The sequence below is a fragment of the Pipistrellus hanaki genome (genome assembly GCF_964339955.1).
Source record: "Pipistrellus hanaki genome assembly, chromosome: 17".
NCBI lineage: Eukaryota > Metazoa > Chordata > Mammalia > Chiroptera > Vespertilionidae > Pipistrellus > Pipistrellus hanaki.
The window spans coordinates 18,360,697-18,380,691 of NC_140519.1; the positions used below are offsets into that span (position 1 = coordinate 18,360,697).

Consider the following 19,995-nt stretch of genomic DNA (forward strand, 5'->3'; position numbering starts at 1 on the left):
AGAATTCAATGTTCATCCTGACAACAGTGAGTGAAAAGACACCGAAGTATTTAAATCAGTAAAAAGGCGAGATCATTCTGGAAAGCAGCATGGAGAATGGTCTAAGAATTAATGGAAGGAGATCAATTAAAAATCTGTGATATTAATTTAGGACAATAAGAGTCTCTAACATGTACAACTAACTGTCCTAAAACAGTTACAAAGCTCCTCATAGGCTGCTTAAGCAGGTATAATATGTCACCACTGCCTATTATACACCAAGTTAAACATTTACTGCCTTCTAACCAGATCCTAACCTCTCTGTCTGCATGATTACTTCTCACTGCTCTCAAAAGGATCTAACTCAGCCAGGCTGGTAAGCCTGATATGCCTCATTCATATAAAGCTAAAGTCTACCTCTCAAGCCCCTCTTTATTCTAAACTCCCCATCCGAAAAGCTTTCCCTCCACATCCAAATACTATCCTATCATGCCTTACAAAATAGCACTGAGTCCTTTCCTAACCATACTATCCTTCTCATTTAGAGTTATTACTTTTGTATGAGTATTATCTCTACAGCTAGGTTCTAAGCCCACTGAAGACAGGATTCATACTTAATTCATCTTCATGGTAAGTGTTTAATGCTGAATGGATGTGAGAGATTATTTTTTAAAACAGTTCTATAAGACTGTTTGTCTTTATTTTCCAATATACATTTACAAATGCAATTTACATGTTTGAATGCAAAAAAATATCTAGTCATCCAAATCCTGACAACCCAGTTCAAAAATATCTTAAAGCACCTTGAATATCCTACTATTTTATCAATCTTTATGTGATTATAGCATAATTTGAAGAACAAAACCTGCATGATGAAAACAAATGGACGTACAACAGATGCAGAACATTTCTAAAGGATGCATAAGAAAACAAAAACAAATGCAAAGTGGAAATCAAAATAATGCTTAACTGAATTAATGGAAAATTATAATGTCATTTTGCTAAAAGCAAAATTATAAATTGGAGCCAGTCTCAAAATCACAAATGAAGCTATTTTTCCCATGAGAGAGCAGCAACATCATAAATGCCAATGATTGCAAGCAACTAGATCTAAAAAAATAAAAATCTAAAGGAGAACATTTTGCAGGCAACCCTACCTTTCTCTTTGCTTCCGTAATACCCTAAAGTCAAAGGAAACAAACCAAAGATGAAATGTATTCAAAATCCTTTCTCTCCATGTGAAAATCAGAATAAATAAGAGAGCATTTATAAATCTGGGACAAACAGTATAAAGTAGATTAAAAACTAAGAATATCTTAGGATGACTACAGACATCATGCTTATTTAAAATAACCTTATAACCTAAAAAGCAAATTGAATTTTATTTTATTTTATTTTTAAATATATTTTATTGATTTTTCACAGAGAGGAAGAGAGAGGGATAGTTAGAAACATCGATGAGAGAGAAACACCGACCAGCTGCCTCTTGCACACCCCCTACTGGGGATGTGCTCGCAACCAAGGTACATGCCCTTGACCAGAATCGAACCCGGGACCTTTCAGTCCACAGGCCGACGCTCTATCCACTGAGCCAAACCGGGTCCCGGCAGCAAATTGAATTTTAAAACTGGCCAGTGTGGCTCACTAGTTGAGTGTCAATCCATGAACCAAGAGGTCACAGGTTCGATTCCTATTAACGGCACATGCTGGGGTTATAGGCTCAATGACTTCTGAAGCATAAGATTCAACTAATTAACAGAACTTTTTACCTGAGTAAGATAGCGTCTGTAATCTTGCCGCAATTCTTCTTTTAGTTTATGTTTCTTCCGTTCATAGTCTTCCCCAAGTGGTAAACTCAATCCATAATCAAGTCCTAGAAAGAACACAACTTCTTAAAGTAATGTAGCTCATTTTCAAACCAATCTTAATTTCAATCCGCTCTCCTATAACAGCACAGTACAGGAAGGAACAAAGTCATGCTGATTCTGAGACTAGAATCAGGATAATAAAATTTTTATTTAAAATGTTTAATAGGTAATAATTTATATATTGGAAAATATCACTCGTACCCATGAAACCAGCCACCCAGCTTTCCTCCCAGAACAACTGACATTACTGTTTCTTCTAACTACTTCCAGAAACTTTTTATGCATCTATAAACAGTTACTATACGTTATGTGTGCATGTGCATGTATATGTACGCATGTGTGTTATATTCACTAATTCCCCCTTTATATAATAGTTCTACATTGTTTGGCATCTTGTTTTTTCAAGGACAGGAAAATTAAAGCAAAAAAAAACTTTACTTCAATTAATTCCACTGAAATTTCTATAAAAATACTTATAACATGCTAGCTAATATCTGTTTTTAATCTGAAAACTAGTAACATGATTTTTAACCTGTAAGAATATCCTTGCTATGACATGTCTGAAAAAATGAGGACCATGTGTTGCTTAGACTGAAATTTCCAAAAATTTTTAAAGTTTAACTACCAATTCTGATTTCACATAAATATTAATTTTATTGTGCAAGAATATATATAAAATTTATCATTTTAGCAATTCAGTGCCATTAAGTTCATTCAAAATGTGCAACCATCACCACTATGAAAAATTTTTCATCATCCCAAACAAAAACTCAGTAAAAGGATAATTTTTCAAGAAAAATTTCAATGTTGAGCAGGGTTTTTCCTTCCATAGATTAGGTTTTTCCTTTCAAAAATAAAATTACATTTTGGGTGATGACAATAATAATGGCTGCACAACTTCTAAACACACTAAAAACCACTAAATTATATCATTTAAATTGGTAAACGTTATGCTATATCAATCATATCTCAATAAAACTGTGATTACATTAAATACTTTTTGAATATTTTAAATGCTAAAATACTATGTCAAGAAGTACAGATATCAGGTAAGTATTTGATTTTTAAAGCCCCCTACCTTTTTTAGTCCTATATATAAAAAAAAATTATTTGTAAACAAACAAAATAAAAAATCTCTTTAGAGTCAGCGACAACCAGTATAGATGAAGTAAATGACTGCTGTATGAACTGATAAGGATCACCATTTGTGTGCCTTATTTGTCACAATGCAGCTAAATGATGGCAACTTAACATGAAAGCGTCATATCACTGCTTTATTACATCATTGAGCTATTTCAGGGGCAAACAGACTAAAGTTTATTTAACTCCTGAGGAATGAGGGTATAGATTCCTTAGGACACCTCTTACGCAGGCTCCCAGGTTTCTTTCTAAAAGAATCTATTCTAAAGCATTCCAGATGCCTAGAATTTTAACTTATCCTAGAAAGGCATTCTTCCTCACAAAGGAATCTAAACCTTATTTTTATAGGTACAGAATTTAAGCCTAGAGGGAGAATGTTTGAATTCTTACATTAAGAATAGAGTACCACAAAAGAAACTGAACTATAAACTGGCTGGTTTTGCTCAGTGGATAGGGTGCCAGCCTATGGATTGAAGGGGCCCAGATTTGATTCCAATCAGAAGCGCATGCCCAGGCTGTGGGCTTGGTCCTAGTGAGAGGACACCGATTGATGGTTCTCTCTCATCATTAATCTCTCTCTCTCTCTCTCTCTCTCTCTCTCTCTCTCTCTCTCTCTCTCTCTCTCTCTCTCCCCCCCTTTCTCCCTCTCCCTTCCTCTGAAATCAATAAAAAACATATTTTTAAACCCATTAAACCCATTAAAACCAAGTCCATGCTTTATTCAATTTTATAATACCTGGCACACAACTTATACCCCAGAAATGTTCACTGAATTAAGGTGTGAATGTATAAATAAATGAATGCCTGAGTATGAGGAAGGAAAGAGAGGACACACTATTCTTAATATTTCCTTTTTGCTTTTCATCTGATTGCATACAGAGAGGAAGCATAATTCCCGGTAACCAGAGTTACCTATCTGTAGTTACGTAGTCACAAAGGATGCTCTACTGTGTCAGAGAGAAAGACAACAGGCAGCAAGGAGGATGCCTCCCAACATGCTGAGCTTTCCTCTCAGGGAACAAGTAATTCACAGCTTTCTGAAAAGTCATGGGTTTAAGGTGGCTTTTACTACTGTTTTTTTATTTTTTTAACTATGTTGATTTTAGGAAGGGAGAGGGACAGAGAGAAGTGACATCAATGAGAGAGAAACGCATCAGCTGCCTTCTATATGCCCCCTTCTGGGAATCAAGCCTGCAACCCAGGCACCGGGAATCAATGAGTCAATGCTCAACCACTGAGCCACACCGCCTGGGCTGTTTTTCAGTTTCACTTGGTGACTTACGTGAAAGAATAGGAAACGAAATGTGATTCACTTTCATTTGTAAAATACTCTTCATACTATTTACTTTTATTTATCAGGAGTATTTGCTTTTTACCACTGATTCATATAATAATTATCTTTTTAAAAAGTAATATATAATGTCTTCTGAATTATTTAAAATTTTATTAATTTAAGATTTAGTCAACAGAAAATACTAACTTTTTAATTTTTATTTTTGTCATTTAGCACCCTCATTTTGTGGCATTAAAGGTAGGTCATAAAAATACAATAAAAAGCTTTTTTACAGCAAAAGAAACCATCAACAAAACAACAAGAAAGCCCACAGTGTGGGAGAACATATTTGCAAATGATACCACTGATAAAGGTTTAATCTCCAACATCTACAAACAGCTTATACAGCTAAATAAAAGGAAGATAAATAATCCAATTAAAAAATGGGCAATGGACCTAAATAGAACATTTTCAAAAGAAGACAGAAGGAAGGCCAAAAGGCACATGAAAACATGCTCAAAGTCACTAATTGTCCGAGAGATGCAAATCAAAGCAACAATGCGGTACCATCTCACACCTGTCAGAATGGCCAATATCAACAAATCAACAAACGACAAGTGTTGGCGAGATTGCGGAGAAAAAGGAACCCTCGTGCACTGCTGGTGGGAATGCAGACTGGTGCAACCACTGTGGAGAACAGTGTGGAGTTTCCTCAAAAAACTGAAAATGGAACTCCCATTTGACCCAGTAATCCCACTTCTAGGAATATATCCCAAGAAACTAGAAACACCAATCAGAAAGGATATATGCACCCCTATGTTTATAGCAGCACAATCTACAATAGCCAGAATTTGGAAACAGCCTAAGTGTCCGTCAGCAGATGATTGGATCAAAAACTTTGGTACAACTACACAATGGAATACTATGCTGCCATAAAAAAGAAGGAATTCTCATCATTTGCAGCAACCTGGATGGAATTGGAGAACATCATGCTGAGTGAAATAAGCCAATCAATGAAAAAGAAACACCACATGACCTCACTCATTTGTGGATAATAAAGAGCATTATAAACTGATGAACCAAAAGATAGATATAGAGACAGTATATCAACAAGTAGACTGTCAAATTACAGTAGGGAGGGGAGGAAGATCTGGGGGAGATAATAGATCAACTGAAGGACTTTTATACATGCATATAAGTACAACCAATGGACACAAAACTCTGGGGAGGGAGGGGATGTGTGGGAGGGAGGGAGGGGGGCAAAAAAAAAATCAATAAAATATATTAAAAAAATAAAAAATATAAAAAAATATTTAAAAAAAAAAGAACTATATGGAACAATTTAAATATTTACCTAACACTATGCATTAACATTTCTGATTTCACAGTGGACTTAATGAGATAAGAAACATGGTGAGACTTACTTATTCAGAGCAGCTGTCTTCTGGTGGTTCTGGTGGCAAGTAAGGCCTTAGTGTCAGTAATGTGAAGTGATGTCACTTCACCAGACAACAGAATCACTTTAAGATAGTTAACATTATTACCCAATTACAAGTATTTGGCTTCCACAGTATTTGTGAGTTATATATAATATTTTAAACTGAAGTATATAATCTTTTTTAAAATCAATATACCTTCTAACATAGCACTCATAATAAATACTTTATAAAACAATTACCATGGAACACTTAGTTTCCTGTTTTCTTTATTATATTACCATGAGAAAGCATTATGTATGAGTAAAGGACAAATTATAAGAAATAATAACAGGCTGAGGAACAGAATAAACTGGTGAATATAATAGAATCAGGGGCAAAGAAAGGGAGTGGATTGATAATTATCAGGGGGAAAGGAGTGTGGTAGTGCAGGAAGAGACTGGACTAAAATCGTACACCTATGGATGAGGACAATGGGGGGGGGGGATAAGGGCAGAGGGTGGGGTGGGAACAGGGTGGAAGGGAGCTATAGAGAGGGAAAGGAGAAATAATTGTAATAATCTGAGCAATAAAGATTAAGTTTAAAAAAAAAAAAAGAAAGAAATAACAGGACTTTACCTAAGCAGGTGACATATCAAAGATATGACTATATTAACTGAGTAGAACATTGTACTCAAACCTCAAGTATAAAGGTATTACAAATCACCCACTTGTACAAACTGAACAAGAAAGGTAGAATGTCTGTGATTTAGTTTATAATAAAAGAACTGCCTGGCCAGTGTGGTTCAGGGGTTAGCCTGCACACCAAAGAATCTCGAGTTCCATTTCCAGTCAAGGGCACATACCTGGATTTCAGGTTTGCTCCCCACCCCCAATCAGGGTGCTTGTGGAAGGCAACCAGTCTATGTGTATCTCACATCAATGTTTCTCTCTCTCCTCCCCTCCTTCCCTCGCTTCCACTCTCTCTAAAAACAATGGAAAAAATATCCTTGGAAGAGGATTAACAAAAGAGAGAGAGAGAAATCTAAGATAAAATATGCTAAATAAAAGTAATTAGAAAGTGCAACCAAAAATTAGAAAACAAAATCAACTATTTCCTTTTGTCTATTTTCAAAAGTCTCCACATTTTTTAGCTTAGTCTCAACTCTAGTAACTTTTCTGCAATGTGAAATTCTGCTATTGCTTGCTTTCTGATAGTTTATTAAATATATTTTTATTAATTTCAGAGAAGGAAGGAGAGGGTGAGATAGAAACGTCAACAATGAGAGAATCACTGGTCAGCTGCCTCCTGCACGCCCCCTACTGGGGAACATCCCACAACCTGGGCATGTGTCCTGACCAGGAATCAAACCACGACCTCCTGGTTCATAGTTTGATGCTCAACCATTGAGCAACAACAGCTGAGCTCTGATAATGAATTTTTAGTATTGGGGAGGGGGGGGAGAAATGGTATATGTACAAAGATAATAATTTAATTTAAAAAATCAAAAAGAAAAAATAAAAGAAAAAAATAAAATGAATTTTTAAAAATCATATAAAATAATTTCTAGTAACAGAGTAAAATTTCTTATCTTACTTTAGTAATCTGTAATATTTTTGCTTGCAAATTTCCAAAATGACTTCACAGCATGACAGACAAAATAAATCCAGTGCATTTTGGAGCCCCCAATGCTGAACAATGGCATTCTGATATAAAAGTGAGAAATACTGCCCAGAACAGTGAAAGAAACACCTAGGACTACAGACACTGAAAACAAATTCTTGAATTACCCAAAATATAGAGGTGAGAGCACTGAAAAGGAGTGTTGGGAGTCCTCAAAAACCACCCCCAGGTTTGGGGATTCACTAGAAAGGCTCAAAGAATGCAGAAGTTTTTATACTCATTTTTACAGTTTATTATAGTGAAAGGGTTCAAAGCAAAATTAACCAAGGAAAAAGGTACATGGGGCAAAGCCCAGAGGTAACTAAATGCAAACTTCCAAGAGTTCTTCCCTGTGGAATCTAGGACTGTGGCTCTCAAGCCACAAGCCACTCTTTGTCCCCTTGAGTGTGACCTTTCAACAAAATACCACAGCCTGGGCAAGTCTATTTTGAAGAAGTAGTGATAGAAGAAGTTTGTTTAAAAAATTTTTCTCTCAAAAGAAATTTCAATTGTTGTACTGTTAATATTTGGCTCTTTTAACTTAATGAATTTGCCGACCACTGATCAGGACACCCTTAATTCCTCCAAGAAGTTGTGACAACCCATGTGAAGTGTTACCTTCCCAGGAAGCTCATTACAGACTTAGTGCCCTAAGCGTCTATTGTGAGATGGTCATATAGGCACACTCTTGACTAGCACTACCAGACTCCCCAAAAGCAGCCATTTCTGCATAAATCACATCGTTTACAAACAGTTCAGGGACAATGAACTACTCTTATCACTTAGGGAAAGTTTTGTATCGGTACAGAACTGTTTACTAACTAGCTAAGTTCCAGACATTGGCCAAGGGCCAGGCCTTACAGACAGGCCTTTCTAAGAACAGGCAAGCTCTGTTAAGAAGTGTAAGTGCTTGCCCAAAGGCACTGCAACTAGACCAGAAACAGGGAGGCTAATAATTTCAATTTAACACAGTAAGTGCTATTTGACACCTTCCATAATCTACTCCAAGTACCAATCAGTTTGGTACATAATTAACTTTGCTTTCACTCAAGGACAAGGTGGTTTACTAACAGTTTAACGCCAGAATAGGCTGATTTTTTAAATTCAAATTTCAGATTCTTTTTTGGGGGAAAAGACCTTTCAGTCCGCAGACCGACGCTCTACCACTGAGCCAAACCGGTTTCGGCAAAAAATAAATTTTTTTAAAATAATGAAATGGTCTTTCACTAACAGCATGTTGTATCCATTCAGCATATTTTTTTGATTTTTAAATAAAGGCAAGTCCATTTTTGTTCAATAATTAACTCTCTCTCTCTCTCTCATATACACACACACACACACACACTCAAATTTTTCAATTAATTTTTTATTAGTTATACTTACTGCTACAATTCCATAAATCATAATCAAAGCAATAGCATTTTTTTAAAAAGTACAAGGTTCTTAGTATATATATTTCACATGTTACTGATCTGTCACATGTAAGATTTCAGAAAGGAAAGAGTTACCAGGATTCTCAAAATACCTTTGATTTCTTCCAAGACAAAGCTCTTTCACATCAGCCTGCTTAGAATATCTTAAAATCAATTTAGCACACCTAATGACATACCTAAGGAACCCCTGGGCTGTTGGCTGTTTGGTGGTATGTTTTCCTTAGCCATGGAGATTAATATTTTACTGTTTTCAGAAAGCTTCTCTGATGCTTTTTCCTGAAAGAGATACAATATTTACAAAAGCAGAGAGGGGGGAAAAACTATACAAAATATACAATTAATCTCAGTACTTTTATTTAACAATTTCACAAAATTACATGGTACATCATAGAAGAAATGTAAGTGTCAAGTTTAGGGAATTAAACAAAAGCAGTTAATACTATAATAAATGTTCTAATATTTAGCTCACTCACTTATCAACAGTCACTGAGTTCCTGCCATGCATTGTCCTAGGCATTGAAAATACATGAGTGAAGGAAAAAAAAAAAGAATCTGTGCCTCCCTGGAGCTTATAGACTATTGTGGAGGCAAACAATAAACATAATACATAATTAAGCTATGTAATACGTAGAAAGTGGGAGAAAGGAACTATGGGAAACAATACAGCAGGGTTTGGAGGCTCAAAAATGATGAGGGGCCAGACCGCAAGGCCTCACTGAATAGGTGATACTTTAACTAATGCTTAAACATTATTATGTACTATTTCATATCAGAAATTATAATAAAGCTGTATTTAAAGCTATGTAGTAACTCTTTCCAAACACTGTAAACTAATCCTAAGGACTAGAGAATGGTTGAGAGCATGGACTTTGGAGCTGGACACATGAAGGTTCAGATCCATAAGCCACCTCTTATGTACATGGGCAAATTACTTAACTCCTTTAAGCCTCACTTTCTTGATCTGTAAAACAAATACAAAAAAATTCCATCTACTTCACAGGGATATTGTGATTAAATGAGATAACACATCTAAAGTCCTTCTTACCATTCCTTGTAAGAGGCAGGTATTATGGCAGAAAAGACAACCTAGTGTGGTGGTTAACAGAACAAACACAGGATTCAGGTTGCCAGGAATCAAAGCCTTGTTCTGCTATCGCTTTAGACACATTACAGTACTTAATTTCTCCATACCACAGTTTACTCATTTGGAAAATGATAATAACAATACTTATCTCATAAACTCATATGAAATATCAATGTAACCTCAGACTTTACCTCATTCATATTTTATTTACAATAAATGTTAGCTATGTACATTCTATTATAATTATGATGTCCGTATTATTTATCATTTCAACCAGGATACGTTTGTCCAAGACATATGCTAAACCAGATGAGACAACAAGTAAACCAGGACTATCTTGGGCAAACCAATATACAGTATGTGGTTACCCTCATTATGATGGACCATATGGCACAGATTAATCCATATCCTGTATCTTATTACATATACTGAGCCCATGAGAGGAGGAGCCACATCTAGATTAGTGCTGTATTGTCAGATTCCAGCACAGTATCCTAGCACAATCTCAGTAAGTATTGCTAAAATGGATGAATCACTTTCAACAAAAATTAGGAAAGTTTAAGAAAGCTTTTGCAGACATTGCTTTCGGAAACATTTTAATAAATTTACATTCTGAAAATAAAGTATACAAAGTAACAAACTATTCCAATCAATTCACTTTTGTAGGCTTCAAAAAATTAAGATAATAATTCATTAAAATATTAACTTTTCCCACAGAGGATGAGAACTTGCTTTCATATCTATTATGTTTCTATTCTGAAAGTTCCTTATACTAGGGCTAGCCCCTTAATCATTTTATGAAGCACATAAAGTATTAATTAAAACTCTACAGAGGAGAAACTGTGAGATATAAAATATCACAAATAAAAAAACTGCATTTGAAATCTTGTCGTGCCAAGCTCTCACAGCACAGCCAAACTACAGTACAGAACTAAAGATTCTGACTCGGAGAAGAGGATGTCTGCATTTACACAGGACTAATCTTCAAAAACAATTATTAATGAAGCATCTTTGAAGGAAACGATTAACTTTACCTTCATTTCCATGTAAGGCGGATCACTTTCCAATTCTGCTTTTTCTTGGGCCAATTTGGCTTTGCGCTCTTCAATAAATTTATCCAAATTATCAGCCATCTTTCAAAAACTGTAAAAGAAAAAAAAAAGAAAGAAAAAAACATTGCAATGAGCAAAGCTGCAACTCTACCAGAGTATTTTTAGGCTAATAACATGCCCCCACATTGGCACATCCAACTTACATTAGAGTTCATTCGTGGTGGTGTATATTCTATGGGTTAGAGATATGAATGACATGTTTCCCCCATTGTAGAATCATACAGAGTAATTTTACTGCCCTAAAAGTCCTCTGTACTCCAGCTGTTCATCCCTCCCTCCACTCTCATCCCTGCCAACCACTGATCTTTTACAGTCTCCAGAGTCTGTCTTTTCCAGAATGTCATTTAGTTGTTATCCTACAGTATTGGCTTCACTGACTAGCATGCATTGCTAAGGCTTCTAATTGTCTTGTCATGGCCTGATCAATCATTTCTTTTTAGTGAATAATATTCCATTGTCTGCTTGTACCAGTTTATTTACCTAAAAAAGGACATCTTGGTTGCTTCCAGGTTTGGGAAATTATAAATAGAGCTGCTATAAACACCTGTGCAATATCCAAAAGTTTAATTTTTTGAAATCCAATTTATTTATATGTCATCAACTTTTAATCAACTGTTTGTTTTTATGACATATGTAAGAAATTTTTTCTTAGCCCAAGATCATTTTCTTCTATGTTTCCTTTTAGAAGCTGTATAGTTTTCTCTCTTACAGGTGTGAGAGAAACAATTTTAATGAAACATATTTGGTAATAAATCTATTATCTGTTCTAATTTTTGCAAATAGTGTAAGGTTCAGTTTTTTTGTTGGTTTGGGGTGTTTTTTGTTGTTGTTGATTTTGCATGGATATAAAACTATTCCAATCCTGTTTTTTTAAAAGACTATCCTTTCCTCATTGAAACTAGTACTCTTTTAAATATACCTTTTTCAAAAACCCATGAAACTTAGTGACTAACTGGATAGATGGCAAGAAAGGAGCCACTGACAACTAAAATTTTAAGTCCTAGAAACTAAATATGGATGGAATCCTAGACAGAAATAAGTCAGAAGAAGCTGGTTTGCACAAGTTTAGTTTAGATATGTTAAGGTGGAGCTAGTTAAAAATGCTAATGAAAATTTCCAGCCATTGGTTAGAAATTCAAGACTCAAATTCAAGGAAATAGAACACATCGGATGCTTATTTAAGAATTAACTATTTTAGCCCTAGCCGGTGTTGCTCAGTGGTTAGTGTATCACCTCAAAGTCTTGGGTTCGATTCCCAGTCAAGGGCATGTACATGGATCACAGGTTCAATCCCCGGTCTTGGTCGGGACATGTACGGAGACAACCAATCGATGAGTCTCTCTCACAACAATGTGTGTGTGTGTGTGTGTGTGTGTGTGTGTGCGCGCGCGCGCGCACGCGCGTATGTGTGTGTATGTATCTCTTTCTCCCTCCCTTTTTTCCACTCTCTAAAAATCAATGAAAAAAAAATCCTACCCTGAGGATTAACAACAATAAAAAAAGTAATAAAAACTGATTTGAAGCCAATAAGAGCACCTTGGAGAAAAAGTTAACTCTTTTCAAGATAGCTGAAGCTGTAGTAAATTAGCACAGACGGGGGGAAAAAGCAATGACCAGAACTACATTCTGAGCAATGTTCCCTTGAGGGGGGTGACAATTGAATTGAACTAGAAAAAATACAAAGAAAGAGTATTAAAAGAAGGCTATAAAGAAAAGCAAGTCAACATAATTTGACAAGAAAAATATGAGAACCAATCAGCAATATCAAAAGAGTTTTTAAAAAGCACCCACTGAATTTAATGTTTGAGGGATAATATGTAAAAATGCAGACAAGCAAGCTTTACCCTAAACAAATATGTTGAAACTTATACAAGTAGTACATAATATGAACATCATTCTATTATTTACTTCAAAAAAGAATAGTTTTTTTGCTGAGGCCGGTTTGGCTCAATGGATAGAGCGTCGGCTTGGGGACTGAAAGGTCCCGGGTTCGATTCCGGTCAAGGGCATGTACCTTGGTTGTGGGCACATCTCCGGTAGGGGGTGTGCAAGAGACAGCTGATCGATGACTCTCTCTCATTGATGTTTCTAACTCTCTCTCTCTCTCCCTTCCTCTCTGTACAAAATCAATAAAATATATTTAAAAAAAAAAAAAAAGAATAGTTTTTTAAAATGGCTATAGCAAATATACCTCAAGCCAACACGTTAATATATTTAGCCATTTTTAATTTGCTATTTGTCACAAAAGATTTTTCCTAGTGAAAATTCAAAACAGCTTAACAGTAGATAGTACTTTTCATGCTGAAAAAAAAAAAGTCACTTAAAATCTCCAAATTTTCCTAAATATTTTTTGTCTAGTAGAAAAAAAATAATGTTTGGATTATATATATGTATACACATATACTTTGCTATAGGACTGTACACATAATTTAAGCAGAAATGCCATTAATCTAAAAAAAAAGTTAACAAGCCTCTTTGGACTCTGAACTAAGGCCTCCACATAATTCTGTTAACAATTATTAATATAGCATATGTACATTGATGTAAACAGACTTGAAATTTCTCTACTGAATTTATACATACTTAAATTTCCCTTTACTATAATACTTTAACATCAATTATAAATGCTAGAATTAATTTTACACAACAGTAACTTTAATAATAAAATACCTTTTTAAAACAATAATAGAGTATAATATATACAATAGTTAAAACATGAGATTTATTAGATATAAGTTTATGTTTAATCATTTCTAATTTTGTTCTACTCTATATTCTGATTCAAGTATCTCTCTACTATTAAACTGAAAAGTCAAAGATAATACTAGTAAGCTTTCTCCTGGCAATGCCCTCCAGACAAAGAACGCAGGAACACTACTATAGTTAAACTATTTGGGTTTATTACTCATTGCATGGAGAGAAGCATCCTTATTTCAGTAAGAGGGTGTTGGAAAAGACGGGATTGTGTGAGGTGACTTGGAGGAGGGCCTAAGGAGTGGAGCTTTGCTGGATATAATGCTGTCTGGAAGTGGGTAACTATGATTGGACAGGGTGAGGCCAAAGCTTTAACCCGCAGAGGCAGCAGTCACTCCAGTTAGGTGGGAGAAGAGATGCCTGGCATTTTGTGGCTTGGACAACATTCATGTGTTGTCTGTGTTTGGATGTGATGACGGAGTAGTGGCGTTTTTGTCTTGATCCATCACAGACACAAAGCAGCCCCACTCTGGTGTTAATGTTCTATACAATTGTTTATCTTCAACAGAAGAAAACCAAGCCTAAGCAGTATTGTCAGGCTAGTTCCTAGCAACACTAAAGCCTTGGTGATGGCAGAGCCAGCTTCTAGCAGTCATGACTACGTACTTTCTCTTTCTTATTCCCAAAAGCATGTGACAACTTACATAAAACAGGTTTTACTACAAAATTATTCAAGAATTACTTAATTCAGAGAGACTGAGTCAATGTGTACAGCCTAAATATAAAAAAAGAGTAAGAATTTTAAAATTACAAGAAACCTACATGGCATTCTTTATCTTCCTCCACTATACAATGTAAAATTACAACTTTTTTCAAGACATTACCAGGGTTTTTCCCCCAGTACCTGAGCACACAGTATGTAGGTGACATACAGTTTTCAGGAAAACAGTTTGGCTGAAAGACCTGAATTTGAAACCAATTCAATCACTAATTGACTGTATGTGACTGACCTCAAATACATTCCTTAACCTTTCTACCATTCAGTTTCCCCTTCTGTAAAATAGAAATATATATTGCAGAGTTGTACTGAAGAAAAACAAAATGATGCATATAAATGTATGGCAGCCGAAACCGGTTTGGCTCAGTGGATAGAGCATCGGCCTGCGGACCGCAAGGTCCCGGGTTCGATTCCGGTCAAGGGCAGGTACCTTGGTTGCGGGCACATCCCCCGTGGGGGGTGTGCAAGAGGCAGCTGGTTGCTGTTTCTCTCTCATCAACGTGTCTAACTCTCTATCCCTCTCAATTCCTCTCTGTGTAAAATCAATAAAATATATTAAAAATTTTTTAAAAATCAATAAAATAAAAAAATGTATGGCGAAAACCTGACACTTAGAAATCAATAAATCACAGCTGTTTTATTCTTGTTATAGTCTCATAGTCTTTGTATAAATCAGTGTGTTAGCTGCTGTTAATAATAAATCATTAATGATGACCAAGGACAGATACATAAATTAGCCTTTGGGTAATGCAAATTGCCAAAACACTTGCTCAAACACCTTTGTCTCCCACTCAGGAAAGCAGCCAGAATGAGGTTAAAAGTATGCCTTTATTTTAAAAGTCTAAAAGAGCACTGATATTTAAATCATCAATAACTGATACTTGTTATCATAATCCAAATCAACATCTATAAATGTTAAATTTGGACACTTTATGCTTATCATATAGGTAGAAATACAGACAAATCAGAACATAATCAATCTGCTAAATTAGGCAAACAGAGAGGGTCCAGAAATAACTGCGCATGCCCAATTCCTCCTTCCGGTCTCATCAATCACAAAGAAAGGGGAAAATGTTCTCCCATCCTTGTCCCTCTGAGGCAGCACGAGAAGCGGGAATAATGCCCTCCCGAAGGAGGCCTTCGGTTCTAGATGCCAGGAAATGAAGCACAAGATACGACCCTTGTCTCCAATGTGGACAAGATAAAATGCCTCCTGTCACCGGGGCTCACAGGCTAGCCAGATGAGAGTTTAGGGATTCAACCTGAGGTACCCATAAGAGATCCAGTGGATGTATCAAGGAAAGGGTTTGAATATGTCTGGAATTCAGAATAGAGCCCAGGCTGGAAGGTGTACCCTTTTTAAAATAACCATTAAAACTATAGGAGAAAAAAAATTTTTTTAAATAACCATTAAAACTATAGGAGAAGAAGAAGAAAAAAAAAAAAAACTATAGGAGAAGAGAGTGCCTGGAAAAAGAGAGCCTAGTGTGGGAGAACAGGACTGAGAACAGAATAGCAGGGGGTGAGAACATATGGGTGTGGGGTGCAGGGAGGAGTCTATGAAAGCCTCAGAAGGGAGAGGGGGAGGGAGAAGGTGATGGAAGACAGTGTTTCTCCCAATCCGGAGATCTTTTCACCAAATGAAAGGCGAATCTCTTTCTCCTGGCAGATACACAGCTTACTTTCATGGGCACACCCCAATTCTGACAAATCCCCCTCAATGATACAAGAAGTAAACACCATGTTGCTGGGACAAAGGGCGGTCAGGATGCAGAGTGAACACAGGCACACCTGGTTGTGTTGTGCTTCACTTTACTGCACTTCACAGGTGTTGCGTTTTTTACAAATTAAAGGCAAGACCTTCCACCTGCAAAAAAGATTAGGCCTAGCTGTGTTGTGGTGGTCTGGAACCGCCCACAGTATCTCCAAGGTTTACCTCTATATAAAAGCAATATTAGGTTTGTTAGCTGCTGTTAATAATAAATCATTAATGATGACCAAGGACAGATACATAAATTAGATGGGCTTTGGGTAATGCAAAATTGCCAAAACACTTGCTCAGACACCTCGGGTCTCACACTCAGGAAAGCAGCCAGAATGATATTAAAAAGGTTAAGCCGAAATGTTCCCAAAGTTTGTAAAAGTTAAATCACGTTTGTCTGACAACTTCACCTGAGAAAAACTGTGCTGAAAGTTTGTTTCCCCCAAACAGCACCTGCTCCTTCCAGGTCACCTGGAAACCCAAGATTTCATCCCTGGGGGGCATTTTGGCAGATATTTAACCACCAGAAAGTCAGGGCCCTTCTAAGGAGAATTTTATGCAAGGGAAAATGGCAGCGTCTTACTGGTTTCCATGGGATTCCATGGGATTCAACAGGACAAACCAGCCTTTCATTTAAAACAGGACCTCTCTGAGGATAACTCTTTTTCACAAACGCGTGAGGGTTGCTATTTGGCTCTTACACTCCGAGGTGTTTGTAAACTTAGGTAAACAAGGTGTTGTATTTTAGAATTCAGTCTTCGCCTCGGAAGTCCAAGCTAGACTTTTTAACCTTGTCATTTTGAGAACCAGCCTCCCTTCCCCCCCCCCCCCTCTCTCTCTCTCAATATGAGTCCCATGGCTATCCCTGAAAAGTGGATTCAACTTCCAGAAAACAACCCTAAAATCAAGGCAGCTGGAAGAGGTTCAACGTCAAGGAGCCAGGTGGATCCGGGACCATACCAGCACCGACCTCCCGGGGCGGTGGGTACATTTCACTTGCAAAGAAAGCAAAGCTCTGGGAACAGCGCCGTTAACCGTTAACCAGCCCCGGGGAAGAAGGCAGGGGGCAGGCTTAGCGGGACGGCGGGCCCGGCAGGCGGGCACGGAGGGCGCCCGGCGCGAAGGCTCAGCCCGGCCCCGGCGCCGTGGGTGGCGGCCGCCCGGGAAGCATCATCGCGTTGTCAGGCAACCGGGTCTCCAAGGCACCGCGGGCGCCGGCGGCGGCCCCGCGAGCCCGGACCGCGAACCCGGGGCCCCGCCCCTGCTCCCCTCCCACGGGGACCCCCACTCCCTGGGAACCCCCCACCCGGGAGCCAGGCACTCACTCACCCGGCCCTGCGGCGAGACCCCGAACCCATGACTCGCCTTACCTGGTGGCTGCGAGACTTACCCCCCTTCTTAAACCCCCCCCCCCACATCCATCCCCGCAGGGGGCCCGGCCCTCCAACCCCCGTCACCCCGACACCGCCGCCAGCCTGGCAACCGCGAGACCTCGGCCCCGGGAGCGCGGTCCTGGGGCGCCCCCTCCCGCCAACCCCCGCAGGCCCGCCCGCAGCCCGAGCCCGGCTCACCCGGGAGAGCGGGGTCGCGCCCGGGGAGACAGACGCTCGGGGCTCCGGCCAGGACCTCCGCGATCGGAGGAGGCGGCGGGGACCGCCGGTCGCGGGCTCCGCCTCCCACAGCGAGCCCTCCGCCCGCCTTTGGCCAACCGCCCGGCGCGGCCCCGCCCCCCCGGGGACACGGGATAAAGGCGCGCGGCCGCGGGCGCCCCCCACCGGCCCGGAGGCCGCACAGCAGCCCGGCGGTTCGCAGGTTCTCTCCCGCGCCTGCGGGCTGTTCAACGGCGGGAGCCATTGCCCAGGCCGAACCGATTGCAGCCCCTCCAAACCCTCCCGGTCCCAGCTGGCCTGGGAACAGAGTCAGCAGAGCCTGGTAAGGCAAAGGAGACGGGTGGCAGTGAGAGGAAAACGGTTCACATACTTCTCCGGGGCATTAATTATTCTGCTCCCTGGAGTTTGGTGGGCGTTTTGTCCTGTTTTTTTGTTTTTTTGTTTTGTTTTTAACAGAGGAAGGGAGAGGGATAGATGAGAAACATCGATCAGCTGCCTCCTGCACACACCCCCACTAGGGATGTGCCCGCAACCAAGGTACATGCCCTTGACCGGAATCGAACCTGGGACCCGTCAGGCCACAGACAGACACTCTATCCACTGAGTCAACCGTATCGGCTGTCCTGGGCTTTTACTACCAATTTCAATATATTCAGTTCACCCCTATACTGAGTGACTATATGCCACCACTAGAAAGATATCTCCCTCTCTCTCTCTCTCTCTCTCTCTCTCTCTCTCTCTCTCTCTCTCTCCCCGACGAAAAGCAGAACTAATATAGTCCTTTATTCTACCCTACTTTGTAACAGGGTTTTAAAGGCAAATTTTCTTTAACTTGAAGTTTATCAAAGCCGCAGGCGGGTGCGAGTTGGACCACTGCCGTGGTTTTACTTGAACTGTATGCCACACACTGTTAGGAGTGGAGGGTCCTGTCTCTGAGGCCTGGTGAGAAGAAAAGCTTCGAAGTAAACATCACAGTGCAGTGTAGCAGTTACAGCAGCACCTGCAGACAGACCTCTGAGCTGTCTTTTTAAAGACTCAGACGCTTCCTACCTGGGAGTCTTAAAAAGACAGCGCAGAGGCGTGCATTTTAGGTGTGCATTTTAGGCAATGTTAACCATCCATGCAAACTTTCGAGGGTGACTGAAGAAAGATGAAGCTGGAGAGAGGTGAGCTATGACCTTATTCTCCTCCCCCCAACCCCCTCTGCCCCAACAAAAAAATTATATATTAATATAATATAATATAATATATATATATATATATATATATATATATACATACATACACACACATACACACACATAATTTTCTCGAACATCTCGGTGTTAGGGATAAAAGAAGGAACACAAACCTAGTTAGTGGCCTGTGATTTCGGACTCAGAATCTAGTGCGGAGTCGGGGAGAGGCGGGGGAGGAAGAATACGTGAAACAAACAAACATATTGAAACACTGTGTCAACGGTCGGAAGAAAACGGGCTGCTGTGGAGATTAATTCGGTCTCGTGGACAGGTGGTTTTGCGGAGCAAAGCTGAGAATTAAACTGTAAATGACTCTTGAGAACAAGTCATATTCGTGCGAGCCCGTCCGCGCGGGCCGCTCCCCCGCGAGCCCCCGGGGCGTGCCGCCGGGCAGCGGTTCGCCGGCCAGTTCGTGGGGAAGGAGGCCACGTTTCCCCTCCGGCCGGCATCCAGGACTCCTTGCAGGCCCGTCTTCCCGCAGACATCCTTCATTGTCAGTCTTCCAGCAAACTTACTTCCTGTAAGGAGCCTACCCCCCACATACATAAAAACTACAGTTTTGCCCTGACTGAATTGGCTCAGTGGATAGAGCGTCGGTCTGCGGACTGAAGGGTCCCAGGTTCGATTCCGGTCAAGGGCATGTACCTGGATTGTAGGCACATCCCCAGCGGGAGGTGTGCAGGAGGCAGCTGATCGATGTTTCTAATTCTCTATCCCTCTCCCTTCCTCTCTGTTAAAAAAAAAAAAATATCAATAAAATATTTTTTTATTTTATTGATTTTTTTTTTTTTTTTACATCGAGGAAGAGAGCGATAGTTAGAAACATCAATAAGAGAACCATAGATCAGCTGTCTCCTGCACACCTCCTGCTGGAGATGTGCCCGCAACCCAGGTACATGCCCTTGACCGGAATCGAACATGGGACCCTTCAGTCCGCAGACCGACG

The 19,995-nt window shown here is 39.3% G+C and overlaps 1 protein-coding gene across 8 annotated transcripts in view; it reads right to left on the minus strand.

Annotated features, from left to right (window-relative positions):
* CSPP1 (centrosome and spindle pole associated protein 1) overlaps positions 1-17,919 on the minus strand; it is an 80,812-nt gene extending 62,893 nt beyond the window's left edge. For 3 of the 8 annotated variants that reach the window (XM_084864367.1, XM_084864366.1, XM_084864364.1), the window contains exons 1-4: positions 17,773-17,915; positions 10,890-10,998; positions 8,948-9,047; positions 1,749-1,852 (exon numbers count right to left, since the gene is read on the minus strand). In XM_084864367.1, coding sequence (XP_084720493.1) covers positions 1,749-1,852; positions 8,948-9,047; positions 10,890-10,988 — 303 coding nt within the window. In that variant the 5' untranslated portion in view covers positions 10,989-10,998; positions 17,773-17,915. Of the gene's footprint in view, positions 1-1,136; positions 1,161-1,748; positions 1,853-8,947; positions 9,048-10,889; positions 10,999-16,230; positions 16,518-17,772 lie in introns of those variants that run through there. The other 5 variants (XM_084864363.1, XM_084864361.1, XM_084864368.1 and 2 more) reach the window with 3 other exon arrangements.
* Positions 17,920-19,995: the final 2,076 nt, after the last annotated feature.